The following is a 15,214-nucleotide window of genomic DNA, read 5'->3' as shown; positions in this document are numbered from 1 at the left end:
GTGCCTGGCCCAAGGACACAACATATTTTTGGTACAGCCGGGAATCGAACCAAAAACCTTCTGATTAATAGCCCGATTCCCTAACCGCTCAGCCATCTGAACCCCCTGATTTGGTGGGGCCAACCAAAATGTTGCTGCTTTCATTGTAGGTTGTGGTGGCTACATTTGAGAATGGCTACATCTGGTAGCAGGCCTCTTAAATCTGGATTTTAAGTGATATACAAACCACTCCCACAGCTTAACAGTTTACTGTGTCAGAAAACAGCTTCACTAACCTACTGCTTTATTGTAGAAAGTTTTGGGAAATATCTAGAATGATCTCTCATTACGCACAAGCAAGCACGCAACGCAAAGAAGCTCTGACTCTGATTGGAGGTCTGTTTTCACCATAACTAGATTCCTGGGAGAGGTGCGCTTTCACGCAAGACAGCTTTTCTGAAATTGTTTGCTACTGTAGGCCAAAAATATATCCGCAAACCCGAAAACCTTATTCTTGCCACGCGCAAACACATTACCTGCGGTTTGCACGTAGGCTACTGATAGGTAGAAAGAAAGAAAAACACCTGCTGCTGAATATAAGTCTGTTTTCCATTGATATCCCACTCACATGATAGTCTACTCACCACTCCCACATGGTCTTTCTTGATAGGCTGTTTTTATATAACGCCTACGCCGTGGCAGAAACCCGGTTCACACACTTACTCCGAGTGTGTCTGACTCACTACGTAATCCTTCTACTGCTTTAGCGAGTTGTTAACATTAACGAAATGGCGATGAAACTGGCATACTGGGACATTCGTGGGGTAAGAATCTCGTTTTACGACCAGAATCTAAGCAACGACATATCCATTTAGTGGCGGGGGTGAAGTTTACATTCTCTGGGTGAAAATTCCTCTGCAGCAAATTCATATATTTTTTTTTGCCTTGTGCAAACTGCATTATATTGAACTATTTATGGTACTGTTATTACATGATCCTGATTATTTTCCGTCGATGGAATTCAAAAATAATTACCAAATTAAAAGGTTATGTAGCTGCAAACCATCGACAGCACGTGTGCTCTTTCATTGTTCCATGTATGAATGAAAGTTCATAATATTTATATGAATTAAACTTGCATTAAAATGCCTATAAACATTAAATATGTTTTATTTCATTGAGTATTCACTGTCTGTTAACAGCTTGCCCAGCCAATCCGCCTTCTTTTGGAGTACACAGGGATTAAGTACGAGGAAAAGTTCTACCAGTGTGGTGAAGGTAATGAATGTAGCGGGTACCTTAAGCTCTAACCCATCACAATACAGGCCATCGCCATTTCCCATTAACGAAAGGTGGAAATATCTCGTGAATTAGTACTATATTTGTGAGGGGCTGTGTAAGACTTGAATACAGTTCAAGTTTATTGCCAAAGTTCAGGTACATTGGAATGCTTTGATTATGCTCCTCATGACATTCCGTAGCAGCCTATCTAAACTTCTAATAAATAAAGGTAAACTATTTAAAAGTTCCTAACCTATTCGAGTTCTATACTTAATCTCAACAATACTCGGGTGTAGTTCAGGGGGTGTTGGTGGGGTGATTTGCTCACACACAAAAAGCTTCAATATTTATTGTTGAACATTTATAAAAAATATATGATTACAAAAATACAATTTGATTTTAAATATGTGCAAGTGGTTTAATAACTGATATCTTTGCTTTTGTTTTGTTTTTTTGCACAGCCCCAAATTATGACAAAAGTTGTTGGTTTGATGAAAAACCCAAACTTGGAATGGACTTTCCGAATGTAAGTACTGCATACCTACAATGAACTAGAATATGCTGCATTGAACCCAACCAACTAAAACCCTTTTTAACTCAAGCTGCCTTACCTGGAGGATGGAGACAGAAAGATTGTCCAGAGCAATGCCATTATGAGATACATTGCACGCAAGCATAACCTCTGTAAGTGTATTCAACAAAGCTATGGAGACCTCAACTCAAGTGTTTGTCCATCAAGTTAAGTGGAGATATGTTTTCTCATCTAATAGGTGGAGAGACAGAAGATGAGAGGATTCGAGTGGACATCTTGGAGAATCAATCGATGGATTTCCGCAATGGCTTTGTGATGATGTGCTACACTGACTTTGTGAGTGTGTGGCTCATTTGAGTGATTTATACATAACTGAAACATGTGGGCACATAATTGATTTTAATAAAGCTGTGGTTTATATTTAGTCATTTAACAGACACTCTTACCCAGAGCAACTTACAGTTAGTACAGGGATATTCCCCCCCAAGACAAGTAGGGTGAAGTGCCTTGCCCACGGACACAGTCATTTTGCACGGCCAGGAATCGAACTGGCAACCTTCTGATTAATAGCCCTATTCTCTAACCACTCAGCCATCTGACCCCCCCCTGGTTCTTGCTTTCAGGACAAGATCAAACCAGGGTACATGGAGAGGCTGCCTGGCACACTGAAACAGTTCTCAGCCTTTCTGGGAGACTGGAAGTGGTTTGCTGGTGACAAGGTGGATATTTGAGTACTTTACAATATTGAATGAGATAACCGTTTCCGTATCATTTTGAGCTGTGAACCGACCTTGTCTCCTAGATCACATTTGTGGACTTCATCATGTATGAGCTGTTGGATCAGCACCGCATGCTTGATGCCAAGTGCCTGGATGACTTCAAGAAACTCACTGACTTCTTGGACCGTTTTGAGGTCAGACCCGTCTCAAAAAGATACCCACATCACCATGTTATCAGAACAAAGTGCTTGTTTTGTTAATCACGACTGCAACTATTACTTGACTTGTTTAACAGGCTTTGGAGAAGATTGCTGCCTACATGAAGTCAAACAGATTCATGAAGACTCCTGTCAATAACAAGATGGCCAAGTGGGGAAATAAGAAGGAGTAAAGAGCAAGAAATAAACAAGAAAAAAACTAAATTAGGAGAACGTTGGACTGTGTTGAATAATTTCCTAGTTCTGCTTTAAGTGACAGAAGAAAACATTTAGAATGTGGTTTAAATAGTTGAAAACCATTAGGTTCTGTGTATCTATCTCTGTGCAAATACTGACTATACCATCTGTAATTAATTTGGGTGTAACATTTAGGGTAAAGATTTATTTCAATATGTTCAGTAGACTTTTTTTGGTAGATCCTTGTTTAGATTTATTTTTTTATAAAGACAAATCATTATTGATAAAAAATAACATAGTGATTTTTGTGCACAGTAAATGGTACTTAATTGTCAGGGTTATGTCAGATTTTTTTCCCCCGACATATTACTTACGAATGAGGGGAAACTATAATAAAATATAATTATGGAACATTTGAATTTACGGTCACAAAGTATTAACCTGGATACATAAGTAGGCAGTTTGAAAATATATTTCTGTAAAGTTACTGAAATGACAATCTCGGTTTTAAGATTATAAAGCAAGCTTGATAAAGTAAGATAATGTGAAGGCGAAGCAACACTTCTCTGATATCACCCTACAGAGCATATCAACTGTATAGCAAGATCAAATTAGATATCCACAAACACTGAACTGAACAAGAATAATTTAAAGTTTAAATATGTTTTAATTCTTCAGAGTGGTTTGTCTTAAGTCTTGCTGATTCTACATGGTCTTGGTCTCATTGAAATCTTGCTATGGTTCTTAAGGGTTTTGGTCTGTTCAGCGACCATTATAAGCACCATACCCAGATTCACTGGCAAGCTGCAGGTAAAGGAAGAGCAAAACATTAAGCCATCTTTCAAAGAAATTGTGAATACTTCTGTCTTGGGTACGTCAGGTCTTGTGTTTGGTGTCCAGTATGTGATCACCTACCGCGATAGCAGACTTGATGCTCTGTAGTTGGAAGAAGACCCTGCCTCCCTCCTCCGGGCATGCCATCCTGATGTCATCCCTGGACATCCCCAGCAACAGCTGCCCAGTCAACACTCCCAGGCTGCGCACCGTTCTAACCACACACAACACAGTAATAGTTGCGATGACACGGATACTGATAACTTCATGGGCTCTATTTAAACAAGCAAACTGCGAGAAAATAATGTTGTTCAATTTTGACTCCTTACATCTTGGAGAAGCCCTTGTACTCCAACCAGGCTTTGACATCTGCAGGTCTGGACATCATGTTGAGGGGTGGTGGTGAGTGCATGTCCTGAGATAAGAGAACCTCAATACAGGTTATTTTGCTGCCATCCCTCCCTGCAGCAAGTGCCTCATCCACATTAGAAGAGCAAAACTACAATTTTCTCAGAGCACGGGAAATATTTAGAATACATTTAAGAAGCTCTGCAGCTCTTGACTAGGTCATTTTTGTCTCACCTGTACATCCTCCACTGGCCTTCCTGCATCCACAGGCTCCAGAATATTCTGAGGCACATAACCTTCTTCCTTGCGGACATTACGAATCATCCACCACTGCTTGGACTTGTCCACCACCTTTAAACACACACACACATTTATACAGAAGTAGATTTAGCTCAGCAGTTACCCTTAATTAGTTCAGACTTTTTACATTATATTTTGGTACACTTCTTCCAACTGTAAGATACATAATGCACAGGACTCTGGTGTCTCGGTAAACAAGTCTTGTAAGTGACGGACCCACCTCAACCACCTCCCCTTTCATGGCACTCAGCTCCTGGTTGTTCCTTGCCATGAAGTCATATATCACACGCATCATGACATCCGGCTCCCTTGTGCTGTTTGGACACAGACACCTTGTGTGAAAGCAGTTCAAACATATACATGTGTGATAACATATGACAGTTTTGTTTTACTACAACTCACTGGGTTGGTGGCGGGGGGGCCCATTGACTGTTGACCATGGCCTATGGAGATAATGACAATATAACATTGAGAAAGCATGCTACCTATGAGATAGTGAGGTTAACATTACATACAGGCATTTCAACATTTTAATATTGATGGATAATATTGACATTTTACGATTAATTGTCCCTAACTCCTGTAACAGTGTGTGACCAGTACAAACTCTTAGAGTGAAAAGAACATTTGAGAACATGTTTCTGGCTGAGTCATGAGAGATTATGGGCTTTGTGTGCTATGAAAGCATGATATCCGTCACCTAATGAGGTAAATATTAGATACAGGCATTTCAAGTTTTGATATTGATGGATTATATTGACATTCTAGATTAATTGTCACCAAGTCCTGTAACAGTGTGTGTCTTCAATACGGGCTCTTAGAGTGAAAAGAATGTTTGAGCACATTTTTCATTGAGTCATTATAGAGAGATTATGGGCTTTGTGTGCTATGTTCCAGCTGCACCTCTTCAGCCTGCCTTGGCACAAAAGCCCCTCCTCTCATGGCGTGATGGCTGTTGCTCCTGCTGATTGGCAGACTCTGAGATGGCAAAGGAGGCTCCCAACCATTCCTGAACTGGGGTACGTACGGAGGGATCATGTGGCCCTCTGGGTGTTTGGACCTGAAGTAGAAGAGCAGAAGATGATTGTGGAGGGAAGGGAACAAAAGGTGTCCACTGTAGGTCGCAGTCAGAACCGTCGTTTGTTGTGGTTCATGATCAATTATAGCATGGTATATGTTGTATTCAGCTTGGAATAGGGGTAACTTGGAGTGTGTATAGGTGCCATTTTGGGTGTCGTTGTGGGGTAGACTGTGCAGCTCACCTTGGGAGGTTCCAGTGGTCTCCCAGGGACCTCCAGAGCTGGTCCTCCTGGGGAGTAACCACCTGGCTGAGTAGGAGAAGAGCTTGCTCTGTCAACAGGGGGGTGAGGACTGTGGGGGGCAGGTCTGGAGGGTAAGGAGACGTCAGCTGGAATAGGTCCAAAAAAAAGAGAGAAAATATATTGAAATACAGAGGAAAGTTATATCATGAACTGCATGAATGTAACCACACATACTGGTATCTGGAAGTGTTTAAAGGGAACAGGACCTCTGGACAGTATGTTTGACAATCTGAAACAGAGTGAACCCAGACAAGGCTTTTCAACAGAGGAAGTGCAACGTTGTAGTTTTGGACACTCACCGTGCACAGGATAGAAAAGAAGAAGTGCACGTAGTCAGGAGCACTGGGATTGTCGATAAACCCATTCACTTTCCCCTAGTATTGAAAACACGATGAAAACAAGTAGGAGGGTTTTTTTGGGAATGTGTCTCTTGATTGAAAACTGGAAACTAAAATATATAGAACTAAGGGGCAATAATCATGCATACTGGTATTATGGCACATTTGGCCAACTGAAAATGAAGTAAAAATTTGCTTTGGAAAGTGCATTTTAATTTTTTGTGATAAGTGTGATAAGGGAGATGGTAACGCACCAGAAGATTGAATCCATACTTTAATTTCTGCAGACAGGACACAAATTCCTCCCAATGAGGCAAATTGTCAGCTGTTGGAAATGGCAAAACATTACATGATTGCCATTGATCCTATTGAAAATCAGGATCAGTCAATGTGATTCTGATTAAGTTTGCATTACACTACCGTTTGTATTTGTTTTTTTCTTATTCTTCTTTTTCTTCAGTTTTTTTTCACTATTTGTCGTAGCAGCTACTACTTGCTGCAGGAAAAACTCCACATCATCAAGCACGTGATTTAAGATTTCCTGCAAAAATAAATAGCATGGTTGGCAAACTTTATATCAGGTGTACAGTTTGTAAAAAAAAAAGCGTTTTGAATTATTCATCATAAATGAAATCATGACAATAACTGTAATGATACAAAAACCCTGGTACTATTGAAATCAAACCAACAGGAAAACATCTTATTCAATGTGTTAATTGTAGAAGTAGAAGGCAATACTGACAACGCTCCTGTTTATGTCTACCAGTGAAGGCTCCTCTTGACTGTGCTGTGACCCTCCGTACACCTCTGTGCCAAAGACAGGCTCCTCCCAAGGGGGGTACACTGGAGGGGCTGGCATAGTCTCTGGAAACACACAGAAAGGATACTTAAAACAACTACAAACCTGTTTTCAAACCTGTTTTCTATAGATACATTTTAGTCCAGTCATAAAAAAAAAAAAAGTAGGACAAATTGCAACAGAAGCAAACTCAACTGATTTTGTATCCTCAATATGTCCTGAGTGAAGACAAAAAAACTGAAGAATCCCATTAGGGGAAAGTTTAGAAAGAAAAAGAAAAAAACGGATATAGCCAAGTCATACGCATATTCATTATTTTTCTCACGTGAATGTGGTAAACATGTTAAACTTTATTAAGATATTACCATGAAAATTACTGAGTTGATTACTTACATCAAGACAAACAGAAAATGTATTACAAGTGTTTTGAAATTGTTTGTGAACATGGGCAAACGGTGCATAATCTGATTACGTATGTGCTAATACATGTTGGGCATAGTCAGGTAAAGTGGCTGGTTGAGGCTTGTTGACATAAAACAGACTTCAACAAAAGACTTCATGTTAAGGTCTGAATGTATTCCCTTTAGGTTACCCATGAGCATTAATACATAGAGGCAGGAAGAAGTACTTTAAATCAGCCAGTATTAATTATTATTGCAGAGATGGGGTTTGGGGCTGGGTCGTTTCCCCAATAAAAGTCGTACAACACAAATCCAGATGTTCCCAATAAATAGTAGTTGATCACCAGGTATGTTTTATCAATGTAGGTTGAATAATCCATGTAGGAAAAACAAAAGGAAATCCTGAGTGACAGCCTAGTGACAGTTGATTGACAGTTGAGTCAACCTTGAATGAATGACTGAATCTCTGCCCCTTGTGGTGACATGTGTTTGCTTCTTTAGTCTTTTACTGAATCAGAATCATATAACACAGGACGAGATGTTAAAACTGTCCATTGTGCCAATAGATGGTATGCACTCACATGAGATTTGCCGTGATGTTGACAGAGTGGCATGGAAGGTTTATTCCTTAGACTGGGTTAAGATGTCAATTTTGGGACACATCTTCAGTAGTGTGCCTGTGAGTCAGTGGGTGTTTTGGCCTTTTATCACTAAACACCCTCATCCAAGGTGGCCAGCTACAGGGTGATCAAGCCTTAGCTTGTGTCCCATGCCCAATTCAGATTTCCTGCGGGACTATGCAAGGCAGGGGCGTCCTCTTTCCATTTATGCAAATTGGCGCATACATTGTTTGCTCATGTTACCAAAGAATTTCAAAAAGCTTGTTATTCATTTTTTGTTTGTTTTAATGAAAGTAATCAACTCAGTAATTTTCATGGTGATATCTAAAGGTTAAAATGTTTAGCCTATTCACATGAGAAAAATAATGAATAGGCGTATGAATAGGCTACATTTTGATCTTCTTTGAAACTTTTTTTTCTGGGCTTCTTTTTCCTTACTCAGGACATTTTGAGGACACATAATCAGTTGAGTTTGATTCTGTTGCAATTTATCCTAGGTTGACCCCCATTTTGTCTTAAAATGACTGGACTATTTTGATCTATGGTGATTTTTTTGTAAGCATGGGTCGATTAGCATTAATCGTCTGATAACAACATTAATTGCATTAAAACGTGCTAAATGTGAAACTCTCACATAGGTGAGAATTAGTGCTATCGGTGCTTTTAATGACTACATACTGGAGCTCTCAGTAAAGTGTGGTGAGGGATTGAAAAATACAGGATCCTCCTCACCATAATCCTGGCCGTTCCAATGAGGGGCAGGGCGGTCTGGGGGAGGGGGTGTTCTCTCTGGCAGCCAATCAGAAGGAGGAGGATGCCCAGGTGGGCGGAAACCACCAGGAACCTGTTGGCCAATGATGTTCTCCAGGTCGCTCCTGGGCGAAAGAAAAATAGGTTGTCTCTAGTTACAGAATCTTTTAGTTGTGTTGGTCTGCAAACCCATTTGTGTTATTCTACATGTTTCTAGAAGACATTGTTACCCAACAACGTTGGACAGATAGCACATGCCGTAAACGCAATATCGTACCTGATGTTGTTTTGCACTCTGCGAGGCTCAACGTGTGCCCCTCCATTCTTGACTGCCTTGTCTAGGTCAACCCTGATGTGTTCTGCCTGTAAAACCATAAGTCAACTTCCTCATGACAAAATCCTTGAATCAAGTTGTGAAACATTGCTGAGGAACTATTTCTGCAGTGTAAGGTCATGTGTCAGCGTAAATCTCTCTTTCGATATCTCTCTCGCTTTCTTTGGAAGCGGATTGAATGAGAACATGATTTTAGTCAACCGTGACTCACCCCGACCTCCTCACACTGGAACATGAAGACCTGGGCTATCTGTCTGTTGCGTTCCTTCACAGTGACTGTCAGGAGGGAGTTATAGGCACAGCTGTCCAACACAGCATTTGTATGCTGGATGCTGATAAGAGGAATTGACTCCAATTCTGCCTGCAGAATCAGAGACAGAGAAAGTCAGTGAGACGAGAGAGAGAGAAAGTCAGTGAGACGAGAGACAAAGTAAATCAGAGAGACGAGAGACAGAGAAAGTCAGAGAGACGAGAGACAGAGAAAGTCAGAGATAGAGGTAGAAAGTCAGAGAGAGATAGATAGAGTGAGACAGAGTACAAGAACATGAGACAACTAAACAAAACAACGCCACTGCACATACAAAAGTCTCCATTTGGTGAACATAACAAACCAACTGTGGGGACTGTTAACTCTCTTAGTTGAGTCAGTACCACAATACCTTGGTCTCAATATCTGTGAGTTGGAGGTAGCCCCCCAGCACCTCCAGAATCATCTCCTGGCCCCATAGGCGCCCTTTGGCATCCAGCCTCTTCAACCTGGCCACACAGTCAGTCAGGCTCTTCACCTCCTGACCATCCAGCTCACATGTGAACAAGTGCTAGAGAAAAGAGAGTCACGGGAGGAGGAAATGTTTGCTAGTTTTGATGCAGAGTTGCCCTTCACACAGAGCCTTGTGCTCAGTCAGGTGATTTCACATGGTTTGATGAACTGAGTGACCAAGCCCCAGCAGGCAGACCTTACCTCCACTCTGTACTGAAAGTTGTCTGGTTGTTTGTTCATGGACTCTGAATACTCCCTTCTTTGTACTGATTAGATTACATGGGGAAAATATGATTACTTCCACAGCAAATAGTTTATACAGTAAAAGTCAACAGTATACAGGGTTGGATGGTGAACTTACAATATATAGATTTGCCATTGGGTCTGGACATGCTTGACCTCATCATGGAAACTTCCTTATGAGGGAATCTCTAAAACATACATGTCAACACTTTAATCAAGACATTATTGAGCTGAAGTTCTGCACGAAAATAGAGCTAGCCATAATGCTACATTTGATGTCTGACTTTAAAACTGCTAAACCTTATGTATATAGTATTGTACATATTTACAATGTAAATTGATTTGACAAAGACCTTGGCAATCGGTTGTGCTATGGCCGAAATAACAGTAATCCATTCATAAGCCTTTACTAATTAAAGTGATAATTGTGCTGGTAACATAGACTCTCTAAAACTATCTTTCCTGATAGAAGGGGCCCGTATTATCAAACATTTTCATCCTTTTATCACAAATGTAAAGTTCACTGTAAGACGGAAATGGCGTACATGACAAAAATGTCACCACACCCATTCTGTACAAATAACCAGACTGCTTTATCAACTTTCCTTGTGAATGCAGTGACAATTTCATAAAAAAAAGAAAAAAAGGGTGTAAACTACAAAAAATATCCTTCTTATTAATATTCTTGAAACAGATTAAAAGTATTCATACACAAATCTCACAGAATAACCTTACCCAATGTACTTCAAACCTAATCTGCCACTGCATAGACTGTATGTGAAACAAATATTCTATGCCGCTGGATAATGTATGATAGACCATGTGGTCAGTTTGGGTCATGTTTAATGATCAAATAACTTCCAGCCCAGATCAAGATTCAAATGATGGGAGCACATACCTCAGTATCTGACAATCAATTATGTTCTTTCCCTTAAACATAAAAATAAATTGAAAAAAAAAACACACTTAAGGTTTAGGTTACTAGAACTAAGTTCCTTGCTGGTTAACTTAAACTGTGAAATTACAAACCATGTAATTTTACAGATCAAAGTATTGTACAACCTTAAAAGAGTAAATGTATATAACAGTATTTCGTTTACACAAGACCTCAACCATTACTTTAAATCTTGTCATGAGACTATATTATCCATATGTTGTTACCTGTCACGGTCACACCAATGTTCTTTATCACTGTTCTATTGCTGGTCCTTTCACATCAATATTCCACACATTGCAAGTCAAAGACAGCATCCATAACATATTCCCAAGTACTAACCAAGCAGATATACCTAGCTTCCTGCATACTCACTAAAGGTCAAAGTACAGCTCAGCTGTGGTGGGGACAGAATGGAGGTCCAGCCCATCGTTCCTTTTATTAGATGGGCAATTACACTGTAATGGAAGATAGCTGGCACTTGGTATTCATGAGTCCAAAGGTGTGGAATCCCTGTCAGTATACCCTTCCTGTCGAGCAAAGTTCCCCACAACAGTCTGCGAGTGCATAAGCCATCTGCGAGTGTATTATAAAAGGCATGAGTCAAATCGAGGCGGTCATGTTTTTACCCATGTTGTTATGGAGATGAAATAAATTAAATGTTGATGAAACCAAACCCAGGTTAATTAGTATCCAGAAGTTAAAATACACTTGTTTCCACCAGTGGTTACAAATAACAGACTAGGTGAGTAGTGAATAAGCAAACCATTTATTTTATCATCAGTTAACGTGTATATACACACCCATAATACGACAGAGACCATCATTCAAGAGGAAATAGTTTATTTGTAATGAAAAGTGGGCATCTCATGAGACCAGTGAGTTTAAGAGTCTTCGCTGACAACTGTACAGTTATGCAGTAGCTTTGGCCTGGGTGGCCTTGGCCAGGGCCTTCAGGTCTGTGATGCACTTGGCGATGCTCTCCTTCTCCTGTAAGACAGGACAGAAACTCAAGTCAGGTCACGGGCAATCCTGAGTACCTTAGCCCCAAATCTTTGGCATCTTTTTTTTTTTTATTGCCCGCCACTGTCCTTGCAGTACAATGACTACCTCTAGTGGCAACCCATGTTAACGGCAACTCAGTCCAACAACACCAAAGGCCAAACCAACACTCTTTTAAATCCTACTTTACAGGCAGGATAACCATCATCATTCCCTTGGACGGCCTCCGAGAGTTGAGCAGTTGCTGTGGTGGTTTCTGAGGCCATCACGGTGTCACTTACCTGCTGGGGGGTGATGCTACTGATGACGTTCTTCTCCACCCAGTTGACCATGTGCTCCTGCTCCATGCGACGGTGCAGGTTCTGCAGGGCGATCTGGTAGTCCAGGCGTTTCTTCACCTCGTTGTGCACCATGTGCTGCCTCTCCCGGCGGTTGGTCTCCAGCAGCATGGCCACGTTGTTCTGGAGAGAAGAAGACAGAGGGATACGTGAGGCTAAAGGACACCATTATCCTCCTTGGAGATATCTGATGTGTGTGCCATGTACTACAGGGATGTCACAGGTTCATATTGGATTTCATCGTTCAGGTTTTCATATCAGTGTTGTCCAATTATATGTCTAGGTTCCTTGTTTCTACTAGAGACTTAATAAGATAGCGGGGGGAAAAAAGGTGAAGGAGAGTTTTTTTTTTTTTCTACCCATCTTACCTTCTTAGCTGCAAAGAGCATCTGGCGTCCGTCTACTCTCCACTGCTCCTTCTTCTCGTTCTCCACGGCCAGGGCCAGGCTGGCCATGGCCAGATCCTTCACCTCCTGAGCCTTGGCAACTTTCTCCTGCACACCGACACGATAGTCAGAGGAATGCCGACATCCACACCTTGTGCATGTTATAATCATTTACAGTAGGTTTTTCCCCAAATCTTGGTTTTTGAAAGTGAGCACGTGGGGGGGGGGGGTGGTGACCCATCCAATTATCTGTCTGACGGGTGCAAATACTAACATTGTCATTGTCCTAAAACATGACCCACCTCGTTCAGTTTGTCAGCAAACTCTGCAACGCTGGGGCCAAACGTCTTGACGCCGTAGATGATAACTGCTCCTATGGAGGCAGCAGCGAAGGTCTCGTGGTTGATGACGTAGATCTCCTTGGACAGCATGTACAGGAGGAGGCCAGTGCCTAGCATGTAGGGCCCTGGAAGAGCAACAACACACATGAAGAAAATGTTCTGGTGCAAAGTGTAGCAAGTGTAGTAAAGTGTAGTAAGGCAAAAGCAGTTGAATTCACTAATTTAATAATCCAGTACTAAATATTCTGTACAAAAGGAAGGTCAATTAAATGTGCATGTGCACAGACAGGGGAAGGATCATTCAGTTCTTGATTGTCACACAGACCTGTGACACCAGTCTTGGGGTAAAGCATCTGGAAGAGCTCATCGGGGATGATGCCATGGCGGACCTTGCCTCCTTTCTCTGGTAGGGGGGGTACAGGGACCAGACTCTGGGGAGATGTGTGGAGGTGGGAAACCTGGACCAGTCTACAAAGGAACACCAGCATACGCTTTGTAAAATACAGACAAATAGGTAGGCGACATCTTGTTAATGTTTATGTAAAATGATATACAAGTTCTTTAAATCAAGGGAAACACTTGGACAGGAATTACACTCCACATTAAGTTAACAAACATTGTAGAATAGTTTGAAGTAGATGATCATGTCTACGTACCCAGCTCCAATGGGGCCGCTGCCTTTCAAAGCATTGGCTGAAAAAGAAGAAAACGTCAATTGACTTCTGTGGTGATCTGAAAGTCATTTCCAAAAGTCATGACAGGACAGGTGGGAAAGCAGCAAGAAGGGCAGTGTTTCGCCCTAACTGTTCAAACAGCCACAACAGATTTTTGTATCGGATTCACCTTTATTCTGCAATCTTTCATTGTATTCCCTTGTATATGACAACTGCATCTTTGCGATATTTTACTGTCTTGTGAATATGACTTTTTCTACTATGCCATTTGACATTAGCAATACTTAGCTAGCAGTCTAAGATGTTGTACATCAAAACTTTAATTACACTGACTGTTCCATGCATTGCAATTATAAAACATTTGCCAACCCTAACATTTACCAGGAGAACCACGTTTCACCATCCAGCATTAATGTAACCAAACAGAACAAGTAACTCAGGTAGCCTATAGCTGCTGTTACCACAGCTAACAAGTAGCTAAAATAGCTAGAGCTAACTGCCTTTCACTGGCAGATGAACGTAAGCTACAGCTTTCAAATTGACTTTGGTTTGCACAAGCTGTCCGGCTAATACTGTGTGCATAATGTTGTCAAAATGCACTGGGGCATTGCTGACATTTCAAGCAGTCAACAAAACTCATTCATTGCTAGCCGTCTTGGATGCGTAGATACTGTATTTTGAACAGTTAATAAGGTAATCTAGCTAGCGAAATAGGGGTTGCTATTTGACGCGAGGCATTCCAACTTTAGCTAGCTAGCAGCATACTCCATTCAATGTGAGGCCTTCACTTTACCCTTCAGCTTCACATTCATATCAAGTAAAAAATAGCGTGCTTTTTGTCGTAACATTTGTAAGTCACGCATATTTGAAATCACATCTTTAACGTTAGATCATACATACCTGAAACGAGAACGAGCCTGGACAGCATATTTGAAAGACGAAGTGCCAAGTACTTGCTTTACTTAGCACCTTCCCTCTGTTCCCTATGTTCGGCCTCTTCGTGCCCTTCTAGAGAAGAGCAAGGATGGCGGACAGACAGGAAATCGTTTTCAAATAACGCGAGACTGCAGGATTTTGGACTCGAGGTCACACAAACCTGTTTCCACTAGGTGGCACACGTTTGTTACATTCAATGAACAACTATCAATTACTGAACGTTTGTCAAAATAGGACCTTTGATCTTTCCATGCTTTTGATGATATTTCATTTCACTGTGTGAATAAAGAAGATACAATAAATAAATAAATAAGCCTACATCTTATTTAATGTACTCAATTATTAGAACTTTAGAGGGAGCACACACAATCATCAAAAGGAAAATAAAATGTATTTTATCATCAAATGTTAATATTGGTGAGCCTGGACACAGCTTAAGTGAAATGAAAACACATACATCTATGGGTCTAAAACAGGTATTTCTTCAGACGTATTCCATCTACTGACACAAAATGTACATTTTCAACTACATAACAAAAATACTTTTATTTAAAATATATCTCAATTAAATTAATACAATTGGACTGTGATATAATTTCTTCTCCAAACATGGTACAACAAGTGTTCTACTATGGGAACTGGCTAAGT

General features: G+C 40.8%; 3 protein-coding genes across 4 annotated transcripts; 1 reads left to right on the top strand and 2 right to left on the bottom strand.

Moving 5' to 3' along the window:
- The first annotated feature begins 645 nt into the window (after positions 1 to 645).
- LOC146252423 (glutathione S-transferase Mu 3-like) lies at positions 646 to 2,942 on the top strand. Its single transcript, XM_084680412.1, has 8 exons — positions 646 to 803; positions 1,182 to 1,257; positions 1,722 to 1,786; positions 1,863 to 1,944; positions 2,031 to 2,128; positions 2,416 to 2,511; positions 2,595 to 2,705; positions 2,807 to 2,942. Exons 1-8 carry the CDS (start codon positions 768 to 770, stop codon positions 2,900 to 2,902), a joined length of 660 nt encoding a protein of 219 aa, XP_084536538.1. The 5' UTR covers positions 646 to 767; the 3' UTR covers positions 2,903 to 2,942.
- Positions 2,943 to 3,128: 186 nt separating this feature from the next.
- Positions 3,129 to 9,816, bottom strand: eps8l3b (EPS8 signaling adaptor L3b). Of its 2 annotated transcripts, none has more exons than XM_084680409.1 (16): positions 9,612 to 9,816; positions 9,164 to 9,313; positions 8,896 to 8,981; positions 8,601 to 8,743; positions 6,791 to 6,912; positions 6,469 to 6,589; positions 6,303 to 6,373; positions 6,010 to 6,084; positions 5,651 to 5,796; positions 5,292 to 5,448; positions 4,791 to 4,831; positions 4,609 to 4,702; positions 4,323 to 4,439; positions 4,070 to 4,170; positions 3,822 to 3,954; positions 3,129 to 3,710 (listed from the first exon to the last, which is right to left on the bottom strand). In XM_084680409.1, exons 1-16 carry the CDS (start codon positions 9,663 to 9,665, stop codon positions 3,669 to 3,671), a joined length of 1,653 nt encoding a protein of 550 aa, XP_084536535.1. In that variant the 5' UTR covers positions 9,666 to 9,816; the 3' UTR covers positions 3,129 to 3,668. The 2 variants fall into 2 exon arrangements, with proteins under 2 accessions (XP_084536535.1, XP_084536537.1); XM_084680411.1 differs by having other exon boundaries at positions 4,070 to 4,155; positions 9,612 to 9,813.
- A 1,899-nt stretch (positions 9,817 to 11,715) lies between these two features.
- Positions 11,716 to 14,672, bottom strand: atp5pb (ATP synthase peripheral stalk-membrane subunit b). Its single transcript, XM_084681104.1, has 7 exons — positions 14,531 to 14,672; positions 13,613 to 13,649; positions 13,282 to 13,424; positions 12,918 to 13,081; positions 12,598 to 12,723; positions 12,173 to 12,352; positions 11,716 to 11,879 (listed from the first exon to the last, which is right to left on the bottom strand). Exons 1-7 carry the CDS (start codon positions 14,556 to 14,558, stop codon positions 11,802 to 11,804), a joined length of 756 nt encoding a protein of 251 aa, XP_084537230.1. The 5' UTR covers positions 14,559 to 14,672; the 3' UTR covers positions 11,716 to 11,801.
- Between the last annotated feature and the right edge of the window lie 542 nt (positions 14,673 to 15,214).

Source organism: Hypomesus nipponensis, chromosome 18, assembly GCF_054491055.1.
Source record: "Hypomesus nipponensis isolate SF chromosome 18, ASM5449105v1, whole genome shotgun sequence".
Taxonomy (NCBI): domain Eukaryota; kingdom Metazoa; phylum Chordata; class Actinopteri; order Osmeriformes; family Osmeridae; genus Hypomesus; species Hypomesus nipponensis.
The sequence above is the reverse complement of the archived record's forward strand: the minus strand, read 5'-3'. Positions and strand labels throughout refer to the sequence as shown.